Source organism: Ictidomys tridecemlineatus, chromosome 8, assembly GCF_052094955.1.
Source record: "Ictidomys tridecemlineatus isolate mIctTri1 chromosome 8, mIctTri1.hap1, whole genome shotgun sequence".
NCBI classification, from domain to species: Eukaryota; Metazoa; Chordata; class Mammalia; order Rodentia; family Sciuridae; genus Ictidomys; species Ictidomys tridecemlineatus.
Window position 1 is genome coordinate 104396649 of NC_135484.1, and position 27241 is coordinate 104423889.

Below are 27241 nucleotides of genomic sequence, written 5' to 3' on the forward strand. Positions count from 1 at the left end.
TTTCATTTATTTAGGCGTTGATCTAATTTCCTTCCTTTTACTGGTTTTGAAATTGGTCTATTCTTTTTCAAGGGCCTTGAGATACACCATTAGATTGCTTATTTGGGATCTTTCTGATTCTCTTTTGCAGGCACTCAAAGCTATAATATCTCCTCTCACATGTTGATCTTGATTTTAATTTCACAATAAAGTATGCTTTATTATACCAAGGTTTCCAGAACACATGACAAACTTAAAAAAAAAATTAACCTTCATTTCCAATCCCTATGTAATACAGACTAATTATTTAAGACTACATGGTTAGCTAGGCACAGTGGTATATGCCTGTAATCCCAGCAACTCAGGAGGCCATGGCAAGAGAATCGAAAGTTCTAAGACAGCCTTAGCAACCCAGTGAAGTCCTAAGTAACTTAGCAAAACCTTGTCTCAAAAAAAAAAAAAAAAAACCCCAGCTGGTGATGTGGCTCAGTGGTTAAGCACCCCTGGGTTTAATCCCTGGTATTTAAAAAAAAAAAAAGGAAAAATTTTTATAGCATATTCTATATTTTAAAATGATTTTCTTTTAAATTTTAACTTATGTCAAAAGATGAATATGTCTTTATTTCTTGTCGTATATTCACTTTAATAGCAGAGTTATAGGAATGTTATTACTTAAGTCACTTGATAACGTTTAGGGTGGGGGGGAGTGACTTTAAAAAAACACTAGAAATCTATGAACCGCTGGCACGTGCCTGTAATCCCAGTGGATACGGAGGATTATTTCCATATTTTAGAAGAAACTTTCTTTACACCTTTTAAGGAATTTTTAAAACTTTAACTGAAATACTATAAATACTATGTCAGTTTTTAATCTTTAGTTGTCTTAAATATTATTTGAAAAAAAAACTATATTTAAATACTATATCTTCCTGAAGACATGGTTTAATTTTTTTAAAGGATTAATTTATGAATGAAAATTTTATTTCCTGTGAGTCTTGATAAATTTCTGCCTCCCAGAAAACTCCCAGAAAACATGGCAAATTAAATATGATCACATGTTAAAAGTCAGTATAAATGATCCACTGTGGAGATCAATATTTGTATAAAATGAAATGAATAAAAGATGTTTTTGTTTTGAAAGTAGAAAAATCACTCACCTTTTTCTTCGGGCTTCACAGGAAAAAACTTCTTCTCTGTAGCTAAGAGATCAGGCTTTGGAGCTGGTGGACGGTGGTAGTGGAGGAACAAAAATGAATGCTTATTTAAAAATAATTTTATAGCATAGAGATATTTAACTAAATAGTAGTTTTACAATAAAAATAGATGACACCATGCATGATTTAACAAAAAGAACAAAAAATTATCTCGCTCAATTTCTAATCCTGAACCTGCCAACATTATCCTAAACTCTGGTTTTATTTCCTTCTTTGTCAAATCAGAGTTCATAACCTCTGCTACACCTAGTCCAGTAGAATGTTCTGTGCTGGTAAAAATGTTCTACTTTGTGTTGTTTTATATTTGACTAATGAGTACATGAAATGCTGCTTTTGTGAATAAAAAACTAAATTTTTTATCTTATTTAATTAATTTTAAAAGCACCATGTGGCTAGTCACTACCACATTGAATTGTACAGCTTTCAAGTAAGCCTCCAACACAAACTTCCATAAAAATTACTTTAAATTATTGCTTTTTCTAGAATTAGATCAGCAAATATAAAGCTAAAACCAAAGAGTAGGGAAGGGCTTGCATGTTTATAAAAACAGCATATCTTTCAAGGAAATATAAGTTTTAATACACTTGCATTAAATCAGATATCTAGGAATAGAACTCATGGAAATAAACTCTAATAAGACTTTTACTTGACACTTTTAGTGTATCATATTTATTCAACTGTTTAAAAATTCAAAAACTTCATCTACCTTGCTTTACTCTTAGCATCATCTTTGAAATAAGAGCACATAAATATTAATTTTTTTTTCATATAGTAACGGGTTTTATTTAAAAAGGCAGAAGGTTCTATTTGGAATTATGGAGTAAAAAGTTTCTCCATGCTCCATAAGTACTAAAATTAAACATTCAACCCCCTAGATCAATAGCCATGATATTATTTCATGGACAAAGCCATAAAACATAAAATGAAATTCAGAGATCAAATCAGATACACGGAATGTGGTTACAGAGCAAATGTAAAAGAAAACGACTAAAAGATTGGTTGTACATAATGCTTGGTGAAGTATGGGAATGTCTTCATTTCTACTTGGATTTGCCCCATTAATGTTTATAATTGTATGGCTTTTGATTTCACATACTTATAAATATAATTATATACATATGACTTCATTTTTTCATTTTCAAAATCATTATTATATTAAAAAATGTTGTACAAAGAATTTTGTAATTCAAAAATAAATAAAAAGGTAAGGGTTAGGAAGGAGCTGACTGATTACAAACCCCTAGGTTCAATCTCCAATACCTAAATAAATAGGTAGAATAAATAATTGGCCAAGTCAATACACAGTTCTCTAAAATAGGTTTAAATCCCATCAATTTTATTAATTAGGTATTTCATATAACTAAATAGCTAAATTATCTTCCAGATATACCTATTTTATACCATTTTTACTTTTTAAAATAATAATAATGAATGGGAACATTAAATTTTTATATAGTTCTGGAAAAACTTATATATATTATTCTTGATTTGACTAATAAAATTAGTGGTTTCTATTAAGCACAATCTTACCATTTTAGAACTTAAAACAGAAAACTAAACATTACGTTTCTTACATACCTGGACCCTTAGCAGGAGGTGGTGGTTTCTTTGGTTTCTGTTAAAATAATAATGGCAAAAGTGGTTAGCTAGCTATTTATTAAATATTTATAGTTAAAATAAATACTGATCGTTAATAATCTAAATTATACAAATATCTCTCATATCATTGTTGTCAAAAATGATAAAATGCTAAACTCCTAACAAAACATCACTGAAAAACATTTATTCCATTAGAACAAATAACCTCCTTGATCAAAATCCAGTTAAATATTTCAAAAACTATCAATGTATTCAATAAACCCCAAAATCTTAATAAGTAAAGTGTTCCCTCTTATCTCCACTACCTTTAAGATTGCTAAATACCATTTTACCTATATTTCTCAGTTCAAGGCAGTAAGGCAGTGTAGCAGGACAAGAGGAAGAGAGATCTTGTTGAAAAAAATTAATAAGATCAATTATAAATAGATCTAGCTTTCACTCTTTATTCTTCGGAACTTAAAGGGAAAGTTAAAGACAATGGCCTCTTTTTCTTTTACAAGCATTCGTTCATTTTTACGACTAAATACCTTTAAAAAATTGAGACACAGTTCTAAATATGAACTTAGTTTTACCTTAGTCATTGATGCATGGCTCAGCCTTACTTTATTCTGAGAATTGACAGAGAAACATTAGGTCTTGTAAGGAGGCAAAAACTGTGCTTTACTGTACTTTTAAGTAACATTAACCTTCTCAAAAACATTCAATGTAAATAGTTTCCTTCAGCCAGGTGTTATGGCACAAGTATATAATCTCAGCTAATTGAGAGGCTGAGTCAGGAGGATTTTGAGTTCCAGGGCAAAACACCAAGAACACTGGCTCAAATCTTTTTAAAAAAGTTTCTTCCAGGAGAGTATTAATTAATCCAAATAATACACCCAAGCTTTTTTTTTATTTTTAAAATACAAAATAAACAAATCTAAGCAGGGCATGGTGGAACATGCCTGTGATCCCAGTGGCTCAAAGGCTTAGGCAAGAAGATTGGAAGTTCAAAGCCAGCCTCAGCAATTTAACAAGGCTCTAAGAAACTAAGTAAAACCTTATCTCAAAATAAAAAACAAAAAGAGCTGGGGATGTGGCTCAGTATTTAAGTACCCAAGGGTTCAGTCCCTGGTACAAAAAAAAAATTTTAAAAAGTCTTAAGATTATATTTCGGTAGACATGTCAGTGAGGGCTGGGAGAGGTTGGAATAAAGCATAGAACTGAAACATTATAATATTATTTTACTGTAATTCAATACATATTTTAGGACTGTTTCATGAAAGTTATTCAATAATAAGGCAAAAAACCCTGTTTTGAAAAAAGTATTGGCAAAATGTTAAAGTAGTATCATCATTGAAAAACAAAAGCTTACTGGAAAGTCCTTATCCAGTTCACTTATCTGAACAGCAAAATTGTCTGGGAATACTCCTTCTTTACCATTAAGTTCACCCTTCCACCACCCAGCTTCTCCAGTCTCCTGAAAAGCATAGCAAAATATAATTAAAATAATAAGTTATCTTTACATAAGGAAAAGGTTTTCAACAAAAAGAAAATAATAAATTCCAATATCATTACAAGAAAAAGCCAACTTAAACAGATCATAAGGTCCTCCTAAAACAGAGTATACCTCACATGTTACATTTATCAGGAGTTACAGCTGGGTTTAATTTTTGAAAATAACTTTTAAGATTCTATCTATAAAGTTGAAAGGATCTTAGGAGAGAGGCAAGAGATAAAAGGAAAGGAATTAAGAAAGAGAAGAAAGTAAAGAGAGAAAGGGAAAGTAAGACTTTCAAAACTATCTTTCTTAATATTATCCGTAACACTTAATATACTAAAAATTACTTGTTTGGCAACTTTAGACATTAACAAGATCTTAAAAGCTTGAATGAAAAATTAGGTACCATGAGTTCAAACTATATGGATATTAAATTACATACATTTGTGGGATTTGTGCTAAATGAGTAGATTTTAGCTGCTTTACCACAAGGGTAACTATGTGAGATCATGAATTTATTAAATTTGCTTCACTGGGGCTGGGGTTGTGGCTCAGCAGTAGAGCATTTGCCTTGCACGTGTGAGACACTGGGTTCTATCCTCAGCACCACAGAAAAATAAACAAACAAAATAAAGGTATAAAAAAATAAAAATTCTTTTAAAAAAATTTGCTTCACTAGGGTACATACATTAAAAATACAAAATAAAATTTATTTTAAAAATTACATACAAACTCATCTGATAACAAAGTCTAAACCAATGGGAGAAATTTCAAAAGTTATCTGCAATGTTATAGTAAAAATGAAATATTTATCATTTTTTCTAAGTACTTAAGATAGGATTCTGTCCACATCAAATACTACAAGGTTTTCCCTTTATTTTCTGCAGAATTTTTTCCAACTTATAAAATCAATTCATTCTTTGCAACAGTTCCAAACAACACATGGTGGTGGGGAGGGGGGAGTGGAAAAAAATTTAGTATAGAAATCTGGGAAGCTCAAATTAATAAAGAAAAAAAAGCAATGTGATCTAACAGACAAAAAAGATGGCTCAAATAAAATAACATTCTGAGTGCTAATTATATGTAAGGCTCTGAGGACTCAGAAACAAATAAGACAAAGGCTCTTCTGGAGCTTACATTCTAGGGGCAATATACGAATTCAGCAATATATGCCTATGGATAAGTTAAATGACTCACTGAAAACCACCTTACCTTACTTAACAAATGGATTATTTCCCCTTCTTTAAAAGAAAGTTCGTCTTCATTGGTACCTTCATAGGCAAATAATGTTCTACAGTATTCTTTAGCTGAAATAAAAAATATAAATAGTGGCTGATGCAAATTGATTCAGCAAATACTTATTATGCCTCTATTCGTGAAAAGAAATATATATAAGAAGCTATTAATAATAAACTTTATAATTCATCTTTAAATTTTAAAATTAAAAACTATAGCCAATACTGTATATTAAAAAAACAATTTTGCTAATCATTCTTCAAGTAATTACTAAATGTAATATATATTACATATCAGGCACAATTCTAACTGCAGTGGGGTGCATCAATGAACACAGCATGCCCAAATCCTTAACTTTATGGGGCTTACATCTAGTAGGAATTAATACTTTGATAAGTAGTGGCATGCATTAAATGCCTTCAAAAAGTCCAATATATTTAAGTATGTTTCTACTATGAAGGTTTTATTAAAAAACTTACCTTTAATTTTACCTTCAGTTTCTGGTTTTGTTATCTCCACACTCGTTTTGGATCCTATTGACTGTATGGTTAAGGGCTAAAACAGAAAAGGATGATATCAACTAACTTAAGTTAGAATAAAGATACTAGTGCTGAACAAAATTTCCATTTACAATCACCCAGCTTTCCCTATAGTTTTTGTAGTCAGGATAATAATGAGACTGAAAATTCAGCAATGAAAGATAGAGATCTTGAACATTCCTCAAGTGGTAGCTCATAACTGCTAATTTTTAAAACTCCTTGAGGATGATAAACATTCTCAGAGTTCTAAAATGAGAACTTATGCATTTATGCATATCATAATTTATTCTTCTATCTATATAAATATTATTCCTCCTTTTTTTACATTAAGAAGCAGTTAAATAATCTCCCCACAATAACAGATATTTAGAAGTAGAGCCCAGATCTGAATCTATAAAGTTTGACTCCAGAAAGTGCACAGTTTTTTTAATACCTTAATTTTATTAATTTATTTTTATGTGGTGCTAAGGATTGAACCCAGCGCCTCCCACATGTGAGGGAGCACACTACCACTGAGCCCCAACCCCAGCCCCCAGAAAGTCCACTCTTAATAGTACTAAACCTTAAAATAACAAAGCAGATTTAAAAAATAAATAAAACTTTTTATGATTTATTTATTAGTATCTGAAAATATTTTGTAAGTGTTACAACTCTTAGATAGTCCACTTAGGTATTTTTCCATTGTAACTAGTAAAGTCCTTCAAAGAATTCTCTCTAGAAATAACAGAACATTTGACCTTGGGTTTCCATTAGTTAAAAATCTGAACACACTTAGCTGTCACTCTTTGTTTTCTATTTATCTTTCAAAACACTAATTTTAATTTCTCCCAGTTCTAACCACCATATCTTCCAATCTGATGTCCTCTTACTAACATAGCAAATGTACTCCCTATTTATCAAATTGTGTGGTAACTCAGAGACTATTCTCATGAACAACTGAGTAGTGGAACTTGTTAATGGTGACTGAAAGATTACCAATATAATCATTAATCAAATGGTTATTCAATATAATCATAAGCTTGTAGAATTGCAAGGGACCCCAGATCATCTAGTGTAATGTCCCTTATAACACAAGAATTGCTTCCCCTATATTCTGTTGTATGGCTGTAGATTACAATTTTTCAAAAATTAAAAAAAAATAGATTATGATTTTAAAAACTGAAAATTTCACCAATTAGACTCCATAATATTATTGCCACACAATAACATTGTAGAAAGTGAAAGTTCTAAAATAGAAAGGAAGAAAGGAAGGACAGAGGAAGGGAAGAAGGGAGGGGAAGGAGGGTAGGTTGTCTTCTTAAACTCAACTCACTATTACATGGAAAAATTCAGAGTGAAAAAAAGGGTTGAGACAAATCACCCTGGGAGAAAATTACAGAATTGTTTTTCACTAACCAAGTACAATTTAATAAATGATATGTAGTTAAAATTAGCAAATAAATATTAAAATATTTAAACTCTTAAATGTTAGATAAAGAGATCCAATTGAGAACTACAGGGAAAACATGCCCCTAAAAGTCAGAGGAAATGCCTCTTACCTGAAGTATTCACTCTGACTCTCAAAAATATTGACAATAGGAACAAAAATGTTTTAAAAATACTCTAAAGACCAGCAATTTTTCTCCCAAAATAGTTCACTTACTTTATTTATTTCTTTTGAAAATGCCAGTATGATGCCAATGAAAAATAAAACTCAGAGGGCAGATCATTAAATTTAACCATTATTAACAATCCAAAGTAAAATTAAATTGTATCTGATTAATTTAATATCTCATTCTAAATTCATTTTAAAATAGCCCATTTTAGGTGTGTATAAAATTAAAATGTTACAGAAAAAAATGTTCACCTTTGGATTTACACAAAACCTAAAACTTCCACTTAGAATAAGTTAATGTTAAGTTAACCATGAAATAGCATCCTAATTTTATAGGATTCAAACAATATTAATCCATGCAAATTTGGAAACAAAAGTTTCTCAGGAACTTCTCATTCAGAACCAAATTATTAGCAATCTCAAAGAAGGAAAATATAGCACAGTTACAAACTGCTCTTTATATTAAAAAAAAAAAAAGCTTAATGTGAGAATGAGTGAAGTTAATCTAAAATAAATACATCATTGCCACCTTTTCTGTTTTTTTCTCTTCTGTTTCACTACTGGATATTCTTGTCCTAAGTTTCACGGAGCCTTCTTTAAAAATATCTCCAAATCCAATTCCTCGAATTTTCTTTGGCTGAGCAATTGATCCAGATGCAGTTTCATTCCCATTCCCTGGAGAGGGTAAGGGTGAGGTAGGCCCAGGCAAAACAGTTTCTGAAAAAATATTTTCAAAGAATGACACCTACAATCAGGAGAAACTTCAAATCCCTTTTCATAATGTCTATATGCTATACCTCCACCTAATTTTTAAAAAATGGCAGAAAACACACAATAAAACTAATGATATAAGTACTAAAATATCCAAGAATATGAATTATTTATATGGATTTTTTGTTGTATAAAACAATAACAATTTTAGGCAAATTTAACTAGTAAAATACTAATTAAGAAATTCAGGAAATCATACCACAAAAGGACCTCAACCAAATGCTATGATTTTAATGTGTTTCCCTCTTTACCCCCCACCAAAGATTTCTATGATTAAAGTTTGTTTCCCAATGTAAATGGTAACGATAGATTGTAGGACTTTTAAGAGGTAAAACATACTGAGAGGTGATTGGGTCATGACCATCCCCATAAAGAGATTCAGGCTGGTCCAACAGGAGTAGCCTGACCCCTCCCTAGTCTCTTGAACTTCCAGAACTGTGTATTAAATAAATGACCTTTTTTTTTTTTTAATAAAGTGCTTTAGTCTCAACTACTTTGTTATAGAAACACAAATTGAAACAAGATTATGTCAAATTTACAGGTTTTGGCCAAAGATAACATAAGACTGAAACGTTAAAATGGGAAAGTATAACCATTTTTAAAAGTTAACATGGATTAAATCGAACTAAAGTTAGGGTGATTGTTGAATATAAAAAATGGGAATGTCAAAAGAGTGTTAATTTTTAAAAAAGAGTATTTATATTAAAAATTTAAAAAAAAGAATAGAAAAGTCAGAAATTCATTAAAAAACTGTTATTTTAACTTAGATGAATTAAGTCTTATTTTAAAGCAAATTCCAACACCAACTTTAAAATTATAATAAACAAAAAGTTTTAAATAAAGCTTAAAAGTATATGTTTAAGAAAGATTTTACTTGTTTGCTCAGTAACAAGAGTTTTTACATATAGGTCAAATGAGTCCATGAAAAAGCTGTCTCCCTGCCCCTGAAAATTGTGTGCACATATTTTCTTTCTTTTTTAAAATATTTAATTGATTTTATTTTTTAAATATATGACAGTGGAATGCATTACAATTCTTATTACACATATAGAGCACAAGTTTTCATATCTCTGTATATAAAGTATGTTCACATCAATTCATGTCTTCATACATGTACTTTGGATAATGATGTCTATCACATTCCACTATCATTGCTAACGCCTTGCCCCCTCCCTTTCAATTTTTACCCCTCACACATCAAATACAGCACTAATCTGTACGGTATTTAAAGAACTCAAAAAGCTAAGCACCAAAAAAACAAATAACCCAATCAATAAATGGGCCAAGGACCTGAACCAACACTTCTCAGAAGAGGATATACAATCAATTAACAAATATATGAAAAAATGTTCATCATCTCTAGCAATTAGAGAAATGCAAATCAAAACTACTCTAAGATATCATTTCACTCCAGTCAGAATAGTGGCTATTATGAAGACAAACAACAATAAGTGTTGGCAAGGATGTGGGGGGAAAAGGCATACTCATACATTGCTGATGGGACTGCAAATTGGTGAAGCCAATATAGAAACCAATATGGAGAATCCTTGGAAAACTGGGAATGCAACCACCATTTGACCCAGCTATCCCTCTCCTCGGTCTATACCCAAAGGACTTTAAAACGGCATACTATAGGGACACAGCCACATCAGTGTTTATGGCAGCACAATTCACAATAGCTAAATTGTGGAACCAACCTTGATTCACTTCAGTAGATGGATTAAAAAAATGTGTCATATATACACAATGGAATATTACTCAGCAATAAAAGAGAATAAAATCATGGCATTTGCTGGTAAATGGATGGTGTTGGAGAAAATAATGCTATGTGAAGTTAGCCAATCTACTAATAGATAAATTATCAAATTTCACTATTAAATCAGTGGTTACAGGGCACCATTTTAGTGGTAAAGCATATGAACTCTAGAAGCAAACTCTCCTGATTTAACACTCAGCTCCTCCATTTTATGTACCCAGTGTTTTCACCTATACAATGAGATACTTCCTAAGACTCCTATTATGGTTAATTTATTTCTGATTCAGTAGCTAGTATTTTTAAATAATGTATTATTGAGAAATATTCAAGTAAAAGAGATTACTGATCAGATAGAGCTGAGAAAATATAAAAAGGGGTGGGGGATTCTTAGCCACCACAAGAGAAAAAATACAGAAGAAACAAGGAAAGAGAAGGAAGGAGGAGGAGAAAGGGAAGCCAAGGGGTCTCATGAGCAAAACAGTAATATTTTACAGTATATCTAATTTTTTAATATTTAAGTGCTTTTTCTATCATATTGCCTCTGAATTGCAGAGCTGACAGAAAATATCTGCATTTTATGTATGTCACTGTCAGTCATAAAACACTGTCTTTCTATATAATCTAAAATTCTTCCTCTTTCCCTCCCTCTTCATTGAATCTCTATTTGATGGTTTGTATCTCCTTATAAAGTGACTTAAAGTAAGCTCAAAATATAATCACTTGTTGAAAAAAACAAAAAAGAATAAAAATCTAACAAAAACCACAAAGCATTTAATGGAAGAAATCCATGTTTACCATTAAAGTAATTGTTCAACATCATTCTAAGATTTTTTAAAGATGACTGTACATTTGCTAAGAAAAAGTGTAGGGGTGAGTGAGTGGGTATTCACCTGAACTAAAAATCAATCCATATTCCTTACAAAGGATCCTTAAAAAGGTGTCTGGTTATAACAGCAATTTTACAAAAACTCACAACATACTATAAGCAAACCTTGCAAAGCTGGCTTACCACAAGTTCAGTATGAATGCTAATGTGGGTTTTATAGATGCCAAAATAAATCATATACAACCTTACCTCCTACAGACTAAGACTGAAAACTACAACATTTCTATCCACCAGGTTAGCAAAGCCAGTATATATTTATACTAGCACTATCACTTTCTCGTTCTCTAGTGTGTAATAATCAAAACTTAAGCTACTCCTCCTCTAAGAAAAGGAATTCTCTACCCATACGGGACTAAAAACTCCTAAAAACAATCTACCAGGAGCTCTTTAAAAATGTTTTATGCCATGTATCCTTTTAGTTCTCCAGTAACACCTAGAGGGATAAGTGACACAAAGAATTTAGGTTCCTGCTTGGACCTTTTCAGTTTCCTCAAAATTGTCCACTTTGCACCTCATTCTTAACATCTAACACTTTATATAGAAAAAAAATCAGATGTTATCATTCCTCCTGCCACTAAGCCTACTAATTTTGATGTAGTTCCCTTAATGCAAAACTCCTTAAGCAAATACTATTTCTACCTAAATTACCAAAACATTCTTAACTGGTCCTACCATCCAAGTATCACTCTTCTCCAATCTATCTTAGAAACAATGAATGTTTCATTCCACTCTAATACTTCTCTGTGAATTAATATTTTCTATAATGACTTCTTAAGCCCGACACAATAATTTCTCCACTATCAACATATACCACATTCAACTATACACTTTATTATCCCTCTGAATTGAAAGTCTTCCAGGACACTGAAAATGCAATGCATTTTCTTCACTCGACTTCAAATTTGCTTAAAATTTCCTACTTATTTGAAGAACTCAATCTGTGACTTCTTAAGGGTGGGGAAATACTCTTTCAATTCCTGCCAAGCAAGTAATAATCCCCCTCCAGTAGTTACATATTTCACTTAATAATAAAAGCTAAAGTTTTTTAAAATGGCTACAAATCATTCCATGATTTGGCATCCCAAAGTCCCTTCCATCACCACTCTGACTTCTCCTGTTTAATAACGTTCAGTAACAAGGTAATGGATAACAACTTAAAGTGTAAGATGACTATTAAGAGATGAGCACAGTGGCATACACATATCATCCCAGCTACTCAGGAGGCAGAGACAGAAGCATCTCAAGTTCAAAGCCAGCCTGAACAACATAATGAGACCCTGACTCAAAAAAAAAAAAAAAATGCTTATTTGCTAAGAGCCATAGCTAAGTAGTATGATGCATGGCAATTTTGGTTGAAAGGTGATGGTGATGCCAGCAGGCCATTGAGATGATATGATTATGTTAAGATCTGCATTCATATGGATATTAGACCTCTGCTGTCCACCTCAGCCTGCTACGGGACTCCTGGAGAGTTCCCATTGGTTGGGGAAGTGTGGTAGGAGGGAATTCCGGAGGAGGGACTTCCTGTTCAAGGTCGGCATATTTCCTGGGAGCATACAGGGCATTGGCGGCAGTTTCAAAAATAAAGTTTGTTCCTGTTTGAGTGGCTCGTGATTTTGTGCCCAGCCAGACTGCGGCACTTATTAGACATCTAAATGGAGATTTTGAAATATGACTATTATGAGGAGAGGACTTTTATAAAAGAATGAAAACAAGTAGATATAGTGACTGGCTTTATAGAATAAGAGGAATAATTAAAAGTAGAGTCCTATTTAGCAAGTTGGTAGAATTTGAACATTGACAAGGTACTATAGAAAGACTAAGTATATTTGACAAAATAAAACCACATTTCATTACAAACACTGAAATAAGCTGGTCTCAGTGGTACATGACTGTAATCCCAGTGAATAAAGAGACTGAAGCAGGAAGATTATAAATTCAAGGGTAGAGTATGCAACTTAGCAAAACCCACTCTCAAAAGTAAAAAATAGAAAAGGACTGAGGTAGCTCAGTGACAGAGCTACCCTGGATTCAATTCCCAATACCAAGTAAAGAAATAAATTGAAACTCTTCCTAGAGAAGTGATGCTTTTCCTTAAATATTAAAAATTATCTTAGAATTTCATACAAAAAAAATCACTAAGTAACAAAATAGATAATTCACTATTTTCCTACACAAAACATAATAATTTTACTGACTGCAAAGATTGTCAAAACACCAGTTAAGGACAGAGACTATTAGACTTCATTAGGACAAAGGATTAATACAGTATAACAATGTAACTATATAGCATTCACACTGTATTAGGTATCATGAGCTCTCTAGAACTATTTAAAGTGTACAGGTCATAATATATAAGATCAAACTCTTAAAATTTTAAAAAACTATGTACTTCCATCACTAAAATTCTAAGTGATCACTCCTTATAAAGTTCTAATTTCCTGGTAATTACTTCAATATGTGAAAATTTTCTACATAAAAATTAGTTAGAAAAAAAAATTATAGTGTACTTCAACAACTGACTTCCTTACCCTATAATCACAAAGTTCTACACTTAGAAAGTACTGCTATTATAACTGGGTTAAGCAAAAAGATATAATTCTTGCAAGGTTACTAAAATTCAAATAGAGCTGAAGAGTGTCAGAAAATGCTCAAAGTATTCATAATTTTACATAGTTCACATAGCATTATAAAGATAACTTCACTAATAAGCTTTAATTTATACCAAATTTTAATGTAAAAAATAATTACCAGGAGATCCAATACTTGTGAACCATAAGAAATATCACTTTGTATTAGAAGTAACCCAGCAAACTTAATACTTACTAAGTATTAAGTAAGTATTAAGTAAAGCACTATGTTTTTGGTACTTACATTTGTTCTCTAGAGATTTTTATATATCCTTAAACATTTAGTTCTGCCTTCAAAACTGATACTATATATTGTCAAATATAACATAAAGTAGTAAAAAGATACCTATCATTACTTATCGTCACTTCTCTACTTTTTCCTATCTCATTGATTTGATTCCTTCTATTTCTAACTCAAATAATTTTTGTACCTTTCAACTGAATCAGCATCTGACACTTAAAAACTGTTAAGATGACAAATTTTTGTTGTTTATCACCATTAGAAATGGTTTGGGGGACTGATTGATTGCACAGAGGATAATAAGAGAAATAAAGAAAAGAACAATTAGAAGAGGGAAAAAACAAGATTTTAGAAAATAACCTCTAAGCTTAAATAGCTGGAGTGAGCGCTATTGATTAGATTTCTAATGTTTCCTGGGATATTTCTAAGATGGAAAAAAAAAATCTGCAAATTAAGCAAAATAAAGCGACAATTTTTAGATCTGCCCCACAAATTCCCTATGACTATTTAGGGTAAATTAAATCATTTTACCCTATTATCTAAGTTTATTTAGTTCCTATTAGTCTTATCCACCAGAAATGTAGAGCTTAAACCTCTGGATCACAGAGAGATTTGTCCCTTTACAAAACCAGCACAGAACTTAGATTACAAAAGGCTTAAGAAATATTCACGTGATTAAAATGTCCTCCACTTCTTTCTTAGGTTATATGTGCTATTCTAAAAAACACAGTATTTAAAACTAATCAAACTAATTTACATGTTAACTTTATTACTTATTCATTATTACTACAATTAACTCCTTTCCTGAAAAGCAGGTATTATTTATAATTAAATGGCAATTTTTTTCTCAAGATCTCATTCATTATTCCTCTTTTTTTGGGGGGTGGGGGGTACCGGGAATTGAACCAAGGGGTTTTTAACCCCTGGGGCACATGTCCAGCTCTTTTTTGTATTTTATTTAGAGGCACAGTGTCACTGAGTTGTTTAGAGCCTCACTAAGTTACTGAGGCTGGCTTTGAACTCTGAAGTCATCCTGCCTCAGCCTCCCAGGCCATTGGGATTACAGGCATGAGCCACCACGCCCATTATTCCTAACTCTTTATTATTATAATATCTATTATTTGCTGTCTATTTCCTAGAACAAATCAACAGTATTTTATGAAAGTACTAGGTAACATTTTTTCTTTGTCATTTTCTAAAATTCTAAGAAGTCTCTTCTAAATCTTTTAGAAAATGAATTGTTTTAGTCAACTTTTCCACTGCTATGACTAAAAGACTTGACAAGAAAAATTTTAGAGGAGAAGTTTATGTAGGAGCTTACAGTTTCAGAGGTCTCAGTCCATAGAAAACCAGCTCCATTACTTGGGACTTGAGGTAAGGCTGAACATCATGGTAGAAGACTGTAGTGGAGGGAAGGAGCTCAAGATATCACACTAGGAAACAGAGAGTGACTATACTTACCAGATATAAAATATGTACCCCAAAGGCACACTCCTGTGCCCATCTCCTCTAGCCACACCCTACCTGCCTTGAGTTATCAGTTAATCCCCATCAGGAATTAATTCACTGACTGGAATAAGGCTCTCATAATCTTATCATTTCACCTCTGAAATGTCCTTGTGTTGTCTCATGTATGATCTTTTAGGGAACATAATATCTAATCAATAACATGAATTCACGTTAGTTTTTCTGTACACATCAAATAACAGAAAAATTAAAATATTGCCTTTTAAACATTTATCCTTTCAAGCCTAATGTATGACAGCTTTTATGCCAAAAAGTAAACAAACATAGGCAATATAATTATGACTTGCAAAGTATTGATAACTAAAACTCATAAGAAAAACTAAATTCCTTTAAAAGTAAAGCAAACTCAATTACTCATTTCACACATCTATAGAGAAATCAGAACATAATATATGCTATTAAATTGTTTATTTAACAGAGAGAGAGAGGTAGAAGTCTGTGTGTGTAGGCATTCCCCAGCTTAGTCCACTAAGATGGCCTCAAAGTAACATCACTCCAAGGAGAAATGAGCACACCACCTCCTACATCTTGTCCTGGATCTTCCTCTCTAAAAGAAACCAAGGTTGCCTTGATAAGTCATTGATTCAAGGATTGGGAAAGTAAAGCTCAAACTTAGTATGGAAGATCCCTTATTGCAAAGTAAGGACATCTTCAAAAAATAATTGAGAAACGTCAAAAGGACATAGCAATGCAAACTAAAATGACTAAAATAACACCAACAACAAAAAAGAGCAGATCCATCATTGCCTAGAGATAAGGAGAGAAAAAGACAGACTGCAAAGAAGCAGGGGGATATTTTGGAGGTGACAGAATGTTCTGTATATTTATTTTTGTGGGGTGGTGCTTTCTATGCATCTACACATCTCACATCTGTCAAACTCAACAACCTGTATATTTTAAAGGGACAAACATATTCTATGTTTGTCCAAGAAAGTTAAAAGGTCACAATGGCCATATATGAGGGATGTCAAAATAAATATTGCTGGCTAGGCACAGTGGCATATACCTATCTATAATTCCAGCAACTTTGGAGACTAAAACAGGAGAGTAACAAATTCAAGACCAGCCTCAGGAACTAGGCAACTTAGTAAGACCCTGTCTCAAAACAAAAAACTTTAAAGGGGGCCTGGGGATATAGGTCAGTGGTACAATCCCCTATATAAAAAATAAATAATAGTTATAGATTGATGGTGAGTGAATAAATGGAACTCACTAAATAGTCCACAGTGATAAATAAGTAAGCTGAAGACAAAGAAAAGTAACTCTAGAGAATAAAATCAAAGGGATGACAGAGTCATAAAATGACCTGTTTGCAACCATGAGAACAATAACTGATTTAGGCAAAATTTATTTATAATGCTGTAACTTTGGATAAAAGTCTAACAAGAAACAGTGTTGTATAGATTCAAAGTGTTTTCCTACAAAACACTTAAATATATGGAGAAAAACAGTAAACTTATTTATACTGGCAGCACTGTTTTAACTAAATTCACAATTAAATTTTAATAAAATTTAACACCACCAATTATAAAAGTCAGACATCACTGTCTTCCAATATAATGTCAAGAAACATTCCTCTTTAGTTCTGCCAATAAAATACTATCTAAATCTAATGATGCATTAGAAGAAAATCCCAAGTAGGAGTCATTCTACAAAATAAATTGCCTTAACTCTAAAATCTGTCAAGAAAAATAGAAAAAAAGCTAGGAAATTAGTCTAGTTAAAGAAACATGAAAAATAAACTGTGTGGTACTATTCAACAATCAGGGAGAAAAAACATCAATAAAACCATGCTGAAATACTGGCTCAGTGGTACACATCTGTAATACCAACTATTCTGGTGGCTGAGGGAAGAGGTTTACAAGTTTGAGGTCAGGCTTGGCAACTGAGAGAGAACCTGTCTCAAAATAAAAAGAACTGGGTGTAGTTCAGAGCTAGAGCACTTGCCTAGCATGTGTGAGGCCTTGAGTTCAATCCCCATCACTGCCAAAAAAACAAAAACAAAAAAAGATCTAAAATGGCTGAACACAAACAAAACACATTAATTTATTAATTTTTGAAATAATCTTAACCATTAATTGTAGATCCCTTTTATCAATTATGTTTAATGCTATCATCTATTAAATGTAAACTTATGATTTGGGTTTCTTTTCTCTAAAATTTATTCCCTTGCCACTGAGGTTTATAAATCCATTTTCTATAAAAACAACCCTATAAAATTTTCTTACTTAATCTCAAAATGTTTGCTCATCTACTTATAAAACATTGAAAGTTGTCCTGACAAAAGAAAGTATTATGTTTGGAAACTATCTTGTCAATCCAAAATAACTCTTTCAGGAAAAAACTGTTACTTCTGTCTTGCAAACAAAGACATTACAATTAAGCAAAGATAACTAAGAAATAGGTGCTATCATGGAAGCCCAAAAACTTAGTAGATCTATACAGAGATTTATAATACTATGTATCGATGCGATACAATGTAAAGTGTCAGGTGCATGACATAAGTCTAAGCAATCTTACCATATCATCTCATTGTTTTTAATATGTACTTTTTATACCTTGGTATTACACTGGCTCTGAAAAGAATCAGTGATCCTGACAACCTTAAGGCTGTAGCCTACCCCTTACTACCTATGAATCTATGTAATCATAAAATTGCCACACAACACTAGTTAATACAACCATAAATCCCTGAAAATTCTCACTACATGAACTTTCCACATCAAGAAAAAGATCTACATATTCCTGAATTACCACTTTTACAGATCACAAAATTTAAATCTAGCTTGGAGTAAAATTTTCTCAATCTGTGTGCATCCATCTCTAAATGACAAAAATTAAAAAAATAATAATAAAATGACAATTGACTGCACAAGAAAAACAAAATCTATCTTGTGAATATGGAAAACAATGAATGTAAGATTTTTGTAATTTCCAAATTACCTCAAGTATTACACAGGCCATTTCCAAACTCAGCAGTTCAAAAGTTTACATAAATAAATCTTAAGTAGAAAGAACAGATAACATAAATAGCATTTTTCATTAGTATAACAAAGGCATGAAGTAGAGATCAAAGACGAAATTAAGTATTAAAATTATTTGACGTAAGCTATTTAGTTCACCTTTATTCTCATTAAAAGCAGATTACCTACATCTAACTCAGAGTTCAAAAATTAGTCAGAATACAGATGAAAAATTACAAAATAAATAATTCATTCAATTTTTTTAAAAAAGAGTCTACCTGAATCCTCTTGAGTTTCATGAGTTTCACCATCATCTGTCACTTCAAGTTCTTTCACAAAGTTTGAGGGAAACAGTCCCAACTTATTGTTCAGGGTTCCACTCCACCAACCTTCTTCTACCTGAAAGAGTCCACAACTTAAAAATGATAAAAATTTCTTTTAAGTAAAAACCTTTTTAGCCTATGAAAACCTAAGCTACGAAACACAAGTTAATGAAAAAAAATACAGCCTTTAAGATAAAAGGGGGAAAATATATTAAATCTAAATGGATATATGGAACTAATATTATCCTTTAAAATATTTACAATGCAAATATGTAATCAATCACACCCTATGAAGTAAATTATTTTTCATGAAAATATCAGATAATCAAGTATTATGTATCAATAGCAATAAGTACATAGGTCTCTTTTAGAATGTCATTCTTTTAAAAATTACTGGGCCTTGGTGTATAATTATGACATACATTATTTAAGATATTTAGAAAAATTTTAACTTAGAAAAAGTTTGATTACTAACAAAAAAAAATACTGACCCTATACTTGAACAATGATTCTTAACCATAAAGTATGATAATCACTTACTTTTAAATATTCATAATCACTCTACTAAACACCCGCTCCAAACTGAAATCTTTATAAATCAAATTCTTTAGAAAAAATATTTACACTCACTAGTTAACAAGGTTACTCAATTTCCACAAAACTATTTAATAAAATATTTCATATACATTATTGTTGTTGTTGTTGTTTTGGAGACAGGGTCTCATTAAGTTACTGAGGCTGGCTTTGAACCTGTGATTCTCTTGCCTCAACCCTCCCAAGTTGCTAGGATTATAGGCATGTACCACCATGCCAGGTTCATAATTGTTTTAAATGTTTAGGTTCTACTAAGGGTGCTAACAGATGTTATACTTACCTCTTCATTAATATCAATAATATCTCCCACTTTCAGCTCCAGTTCATCCTCATTTTGTGGAACGTACTCAAAAAGAACTTTACACTGCCTTTTCTTGGTCTCTACAGGAAGTAACAATAAAAAATTAGTTTAAGAAAGATGAGTTCTAAAAACAGTATCTTTGTTTACATGTTTATCATCAGAGGACCTATAAGGATGAATTAGACAGAACATATGAGCATTCTAAGAAGCTAACCAAAAACAGCCCTAGTTGACATTTTTAACTCTGCCCCTATGACATAATGTATTCATTCGCAAATAGATTCAACTATATATAAAGTACAAAGTTTCCATCAATGGTGTTAATTTATATTACCTGATCCCACTATTACACAAAAGCAAAACATCCATTATCTAATTTTAAGACAACAAAAACAAACAATGACATTTTGACCCAAAAATTTTATCATAAGTCCTCCAGGGCAGTGATTTTCAAACTACTTCCTGATCAAAGCCTAAGAATATTTAAAATATGCTACTTTGAAGAGTGTCTTCAGTAAAAAGAGGCAAAATGTACAAACCTAGAATGTTTTAGCTTTTTCAATATCTCTTATTTTCTGACAAATAAAAATTAAACACATAAGTGAAGACAAAAATAATTCTACAAGTTTCACTTATTCAAAACACGATCATTTATAATGTTCCAGACTTATATGCTCAACATTTTTCAAGCTCCAAGAATTGAAAACTCAGACTCACTCTCATCTTTAATTGTGGGGCTGAGGTTTGGCTAAGTGGTACAGTGGTTGCCTAGCATACATGAGGCACTGGGTTCGATCCTCAGCACCACATAAATGTAAAATAAAGATTTTGTATCCACTTAAAACTTAAGAATATTTTTTTTAAAAAAGTGAATCATTAAGCAGGTATGGGTAGACAACCAGGTAACTGATTAAGTGATTATTCTTGCTATCCAAAATATGTTCCTCAGATCAGCAATAGTTATTACCTACTTCAGAGCCGTATGTTATGGACTGAATTGTGTCTCCCTTAAAATTTATATATTGATGTCCTAGCTCCCAACGTGCATTTGGTGAACAGGGTCTTCTGAAGGTAATTAAGGTTAAGACAAGCCATACAGATGGAGTCCTAACTGGGAAGGACTGGTATCAGAAAAGACTTGTATTCTTTTAAAAGAAGAACAGACATCAGCCCACCCCTCAGCAGAAAGGGACTCATGTGAAAAAACAGTAAGAAGGTGACCTCTACACGCCAGGTGGAGAGACAATCACCAAAAACCAACCCCAGGGGTACTCTGATCTTAGACTTTCAAATCTTCAAAAATGTTACAAAATTTCTACTATTTAAGTCAGCTAGTTTGTGGTATTTTGTTATGGCAACCCTAGAAGAATAAATTCAAATAAGTACTTTAACTGAGTCACTTAGTCTTCCACTCAGTGATCCAGTTATCCTGACTGTTTCAACACAGATCTGAAATGTCCTCTCTAAAAGCTCATGTAATGAAGGTAATGCAGCAATGTCCAGAGTTGAGGCTTTAAAGGAAATGATTAGATCATGATGCTCTAATCTCATTACTGGGCTAATCCATTTAATAGATTCATTTAGTGGATTAATCCATTTAATGGATAATAATATCAATGGTGCATGATTGGAGGAATTAGGTCACTAAAAGCATGTCCTTGGCACTTTATTTTGTTCCATGTTCCTTTTTTTTTTCTCTTTGGAGGATGCCATAAACTGAGCAGCTTTCCTCTATCATGCCTTGATGCTATGCCTCATCTCAGGCTCAGAGCTCTGAACCCAGGAGCCAAAAGAAATCTTTACTCCTCTAAGTTGTTCTTGTTTGGTCTTTTGGTCACAGAAACAAGAAAGCTGACCAACATGCTCATCCTTAATTTCTGGAAAATAGCATATCATATTCCTTCTAATATTTAAATGCTTTTCTTGCCAAGAACCAATTACTTTCATCCATAAACCTCACTCTGTCTTCATCTTCAGTTCTCAGCTATGAAACACTAACCTCCACCCATCTTTATGAATTATGTACTCTTCTTTGCACTTCTGTAGTTTCATGTACTTTATCCTATTGGATTCTGCAACCTACCTGTGATTGAAAATTCACCTTTTTTCTTTTCAGGCTATCACACTGAACTTATTTCTTTTGAGTATCCTCCTCTACTCTAGAGGCTAAATAAGAGTAATGGGCATTGTTAGTAATGGACATCTCCTAACAATGTAACTATTACAAAATACCTGAGAACAGTGAAATAAAGGGTAGAAATTTTTTCTCACAATTCTAGAGGCTGAGAAGTCCAAAATCAAAGTGCCAGAAAGTTTCATGTCTGATGAGGGCCCTCTTGTTACACAATCCTCAACTTTGCAAAAAATGGAAAGGCAATAAAAGGACCAAAACTACTTCCCTCTGGACCTTTTATAAAGCATTAATTAATTCATGAAGGCAGACCCCTTATGAATTAATCATTTTCCAAAAGGCCCACCTCTTAAAACCACAACAATAGAAATTAAGTTTCAACCTGAATTTTGGAGGGGACTATCATTCAACCCAGAGTAGTATCCAATAAATCTTTTTGAATGAATTAATCAACAAGCACCTAACCATATGGTATCAGTGCCAATTAATAATATTCCAAGTGTTAGGGGCTGGGGTTGTGGCTCAGTGGTAGAGTGCTCGCCTCGCACATGCAGGGTCCTGGGTTCGATCCTCAGCACCACATAAAAATAAGTAAGTGAAATAAAGGTATTGTGTCCAACTACAACTAAAAATAAATAAATATTTTAAAAAATAATAATAATATTCCAAGTGACTACATTCCATCAGCAATCTATCACCCACAATTCTGACAATATTTATCTTAACAATTTAAATATACACTTAAAGACCTCAACAATTAGTGACGTACCTGCAGATGGTAAAATATTTAGTGCAAACAACAAATATTCCTGGGCTGGGGATGTGGCTCAAGCGGTAATGTGTTCGCCTGGCATGTGTGGGGCACTGGGTTCAATCCTCAGCACCACATAAAAATAAAATAAAGATGTTATGTCCGCCAAAAACTGAAAAAGAAATATTAAAAAATTCTCTCTCTCTCTCTTCTCTCTCTTTAAAAAAAAAAAAAAAAAAATTCCAAAAACTAAAGGAATGAACAGGTCTGACCTGGAGAAAATATGGAAGAGTCTAAAGCAGAGAAATCACAAGTTGGAAACTAGCCTGGGCAAATTAGTGAGACCCAGTCTCAAAAAAAGAAGCGAGGTGGGAGGAGTAGGAGTGGCTGGGATGTATATCAAATGATAGAGCGTTTGTCCAGCAAGCACAAGGCACTGGATTCAATTCACAGTACTACAAACATAGAGAGCGAGAGGGGTGGGGCTGTGACCCTACAACAGAATATCATTGGTTTGAAAATCAGAAGATAAAGTTGACACAATATTTTTAATTCACCTAAATTCTTTAGAAATCAGTTTCCTAAGCCATTTAAAGACAGAAAGGGAGAGAGGGTACGAGAACAAGAGAGATGAACTGGATAACCATTAGAGTTATTTTATTCTCTTACATTCTATAGATCTATGAAATTATTTATCAAGAAGGAAAAAAAAAGTCTAACCAAACCCCCACCTCAAAAGAAACATATTACATACAATCAACCATATGTAAAACAGACATCACAATCAACTAGAATGAATTGAGTCTCTAAATAGTTAAAACTCCATAAGTTTTCCCTTCTTCCTAAAAAAATTAATAATTTACATCTGATTTATTATTCCATGTGTTATAAGAAACAAAAACTAAAGAAAGTAAACAATGACAACAATTTTGTAACTGACCTAGACTTCATAGCAGAATTTTTTAAAGGTAACCTTTCATTCAGTCAGGTAATTTTTTAAGCAATAATTTGAAGAAAATAGTTCCAAGTCAATTAACTTGGAACCTAGTCATACTTCAGGAGCTTTCCATCTCTAAATAGTTCTGCAAGTTCTAGCAGCGAGCAGACAAAAATGTATTCATTAATGGATTTTTGTTGTTTTGAGAAAGTAGGGATCAAACCTAGCAGTGGTCTACCATTAAGCTATATACATGCTCAGCCTTTTCTTATTTTGAGATAAGGTCTTGCTAAATTACCCAAGCTGGCCTGGAAATTGTGATTCTCCTGCCTCGGACTCCCAACTAGGTAGCATATCAGGTATGGGCTTAGCATCAAGGATTAAAGGATTCAATTTATTTAGCATTTCTTAGACAAGGGGAGATTATCTATATTATTGAAAAGAAAAATTGATTTTCCTAAGGCTTCTCTTAAAAGAAGAAAATCTATTTTTTCTGATAATTTTAGACCTTTTTAAGATATATGGTTTGCTTCTTTTTCTTATGTCTCATTATCTCTTAAAACTGGACTTTAGATAATTAGAGTATTTTGAGTGAGTCCCAACCCCAGGAGTGTCAATTAACTTGGAACCTAGTCATATTTTAAACAAGACTTGTATTTTTCCTTCCATACTAGGTATGAGTTTTAGATTAGCTTGTAGAATAATTTGCAAAGGAATTTTTCATTTTTCAAAGAAAACATGTCACAATGAATAGTAAACACCTACATAGCTCCTATTATTACTATTAAACGTGAGCGGTTTAAAGTTTTTTTCACATAATTTCATATTTGCATTATGGGTTCACTCTTGAGTTGCCAGTATACTGAATTCAACCATTGATTTAATTGGCAGATAATTAAAGGAATTTTGGATTTTTCACATTATAAATTGCACAGTGTCTACCCATATATATATTGATCAATTATTAATTTTAAAAATGGATCAGAACCTGTGCTAAACACAAAAGGGGAAAAAAACAAATACAAAAGCAAATTGTCAAAAAAGATGAATGAACTTAAGTCAAATTTTTAAAATAACCATTTTCTTATCATAAAAACATCCATACAGCTTTTCAGAGCTACAAAGAAATTAATGGTAAAAGAATTTTTAAATCAATATTTTATAAGTAAAGCTATTAATATTAACTAAAATGAGGTTAAAGGAGGTACAGCAAAGGTAGAAACATTTCATGTCCTTATAGTATGTATCTGCACTATTTAAAGTCTTTCATAAACATCTTCCATACAACAACACATAAAAACTTTTCATTACTTAACCAATGAGAAAACAAAACTAAGAAGTTAAATAATCTGTTAAACACCATAGGGCTAAAATGAGGCAAAACTAAAATACTCACTTCTGATATCCCCATTTCTAAACCATTTCTATTTCTACTACAGCATGTAGCATACAATGGATCACTGCATGTTACATGTTAAATTCTAATCTAAAATTCTAATAGTTCTTTAAAGCATAAAACAATAACTACAAACATTTACCAAGCACTTATAATAATTACTTAACATGTTAATATTAAAATTCTATGAGATAATTATTACCATCATCCCTATGTTATAGTAACTTGAAGTTTGCCCCTAACAGACTTTAAATTCTGAATCATGATCCATACCCACCTTATTTGGCAGATTTAACTGCCTAGAATAACACTACTTCTCATGGTAATATACCCACAGATATTTAGGCATTCATACTATGTACTGAATAGTACATAGTAATCAAAAAGTTTCAGAAAACACTTTTTAAAATTCTTATAATACTTTTTTTTAAAGTTTTTTGTCATTTTTGAAAAACAAAACCAAATGTGTGTGGGTTTGGGGTTGTAGCTCAGTGTTAACAGCGCTTGCCTAGCACATGTGAGGCACTGGGTTTAATTCTCAGCACCACATGTATAAAAATAAATTTTAAAAAGGTTCATCAATAACTAAAAATAAATAAATAAAAACCAAGTGTGTGAAACTTCACTCTGAAGGATGTTTACTTTCTTTATTCTTTCTCTATAAAAACAAAAAATCCTTAATTTTCAAACAGATGGCATCAATAATGGTTATGTATTTCAGGCCTAAATATTAATAATTCTAAAACATATCTAAATATTAACTCAAATAAAAGTCTTCAACTATGAAACTACATCTCACTGAAGAAAACTGTTTTTAATCTTTCCATCAAATGCTAAAATGAAAAGCATATCCCACAATGAAGCTAAGACTGAATGCTAAAACTTCAGAGACAGGAGCAAAAGGACTTCTGACTCACTTTTTGGTTCAATTTGGCCCTCGAAGATATACCTTTAGGTTTTATTCCAGCATTTAAACTCACTTGATCAGTCAAAGCTTTTTAACAGATTTCCTTCTCCAGTAAGCAAAGAAAATTATCAAACATTAGGAAACAGTGATTCAGCCACTTATCATATGGCTGAATCCTTAAGAATTCTTTTTTTTTAAAGACGTTTATTTATTTGTTTTTAAATTTTTTTTTTTTTTTTAGGTTTAAGTGGACACGTTATCTTTATTTTACATTTATGTGGGGCTGAGGATCGAACCCAGTGCCTCATGCATGCTAGGCGAGCACTCTACCACTGAGCCACAAACCCAGCCCCAAGAATTTGCTTCTTTAGGAATAAAAATTTTAAAATACTTAGACCATAAAAGTTTAAAGCCGCTCAAGAGGGGCTGAGGATGTGGCTCAAGCGGTAGCGCCCTCGCCTGGCATGTGTGCAGCCGGGGTTCGATCCTCAGCACCACATACAAAGATGTTGTGTAAGCCGAAAACTAAAAAATAAATATTAAAATTCTTTCTCTCTAAATAAATAAATAAATAAATAAAGCCGCTCAAGAAGATACTACATATTTTACTTAATTTAGACACTTAGAATCTTAGAAAATCTTTATTATCATTATCAGCATCCAGAAGAAAAAACTTTTCCAGGTATGGTTGCAGCAGACATGTAATCTCAGAGACTCAGAGGGTGAAGCAGGAGGATCACAAGTTCAAAGTCAGACTTGATAATGAGACTCTTAGCAACTTAGCATCTCAGCAACTTATGGAGACCCTGTCTCAAAACAATAAACAATAAAAAAAGACTAGAGATGTAGCTCAGTGGTAAAGTACACATGGGTTCCATCTTCAATACCAAGAAGAAAAAAAAAGGGACAAAAATCCATGATAATAAGTTAAAAGTTACTCTAGCTGGCTGCAGAAGGTTAAACCAATTTTTCTGAATTTATCAACGGTTATGAAATATCCTCCTCTTTTGATGTAATTAATCAAGAAAGGAATTATTTACATACTCTTCTTGATATTTTTGGTTTGTGGATGTGGCTGAATTCCTCCAGCTGGAAGTCCATAGGTACTTATTCGTTGCACAAGACTTGCTACATTTCCATGCCTTTCCCGTTTGATGGGCAAATTGTCATCCTTGGAATCTGTGTCTCGTTTAATTTCCTACAAAAGGGGATATCCAAAAAAGGAAATTAAGACACATTTTATTTAAACTCACAAATACAAAATAGCAAAACATATCTATAACGACCACTACATAAATGAAGATGTCAATAGTTTTCAACCTTTTGCTCTGCTCAGGTACAATTAAACCTATAAAAAAAAAAAAAACTATAAAATAGACTCACTGTGAATTGTCTTATCAAAATTAGAGATACCAGTAAAGGAAAAGGAAGCTAAAAAACTCTACCCCCCACCACCTTCATCCTAAAACAGAAAGAAATCTTGAAATAT

The 27241-nt window shown here is 32.2% G+C and overlaps 1 protein-coding gene across 2 annotated transcripts in view; it reads right to left on the reverse strand.

The window, feature by feature from the left end:
• Cd2ap (CD2 associated protein) overlaps positions 1-27241 on the reverse strand; it is a 97157-nt gene that overhangs the window by 26799 nt on the left and 43117 nt on the right. Inside the window, exons 3-12 of one of the 2 annotated variants that reach the window (XM_013355819.4) lie at positions 26797-26950; positions 19610-19710; positions 18691-18811; positions 8168-8355; positions 5985-6060; positions 5482-5576; positions 4144-4248; positions 3365-3400; positions 2772-2808; positions 1137-1199 (exon numbers count right to left, since the gene is read on the reverse strand). In XM_013355819.4, coding sequence (XP_013211273.2) covers positions 1137-1199; positions 2772-2808; positions 3365-3400; positions 4144-4248; positions 5482-5576; positions 5985-6060; positions 8168-8355; positions 18691-18811; positions 19610-19710; positions 26797-26950 — 976 coding nt within the window. The remainder of the gene's footprint in view (positions 1-1136; positions 1200-2771; positions 2809-3364; positions 3401-4143; positions 4249-5481; positions 5577-5984; positions 6061-8167; positions 8356-18690; positions 18812-19609; positions 19711-26796; positions 26951-27241) is intronic. The other variant, XM_005318598.5, reaches the window with a different exon arrangement.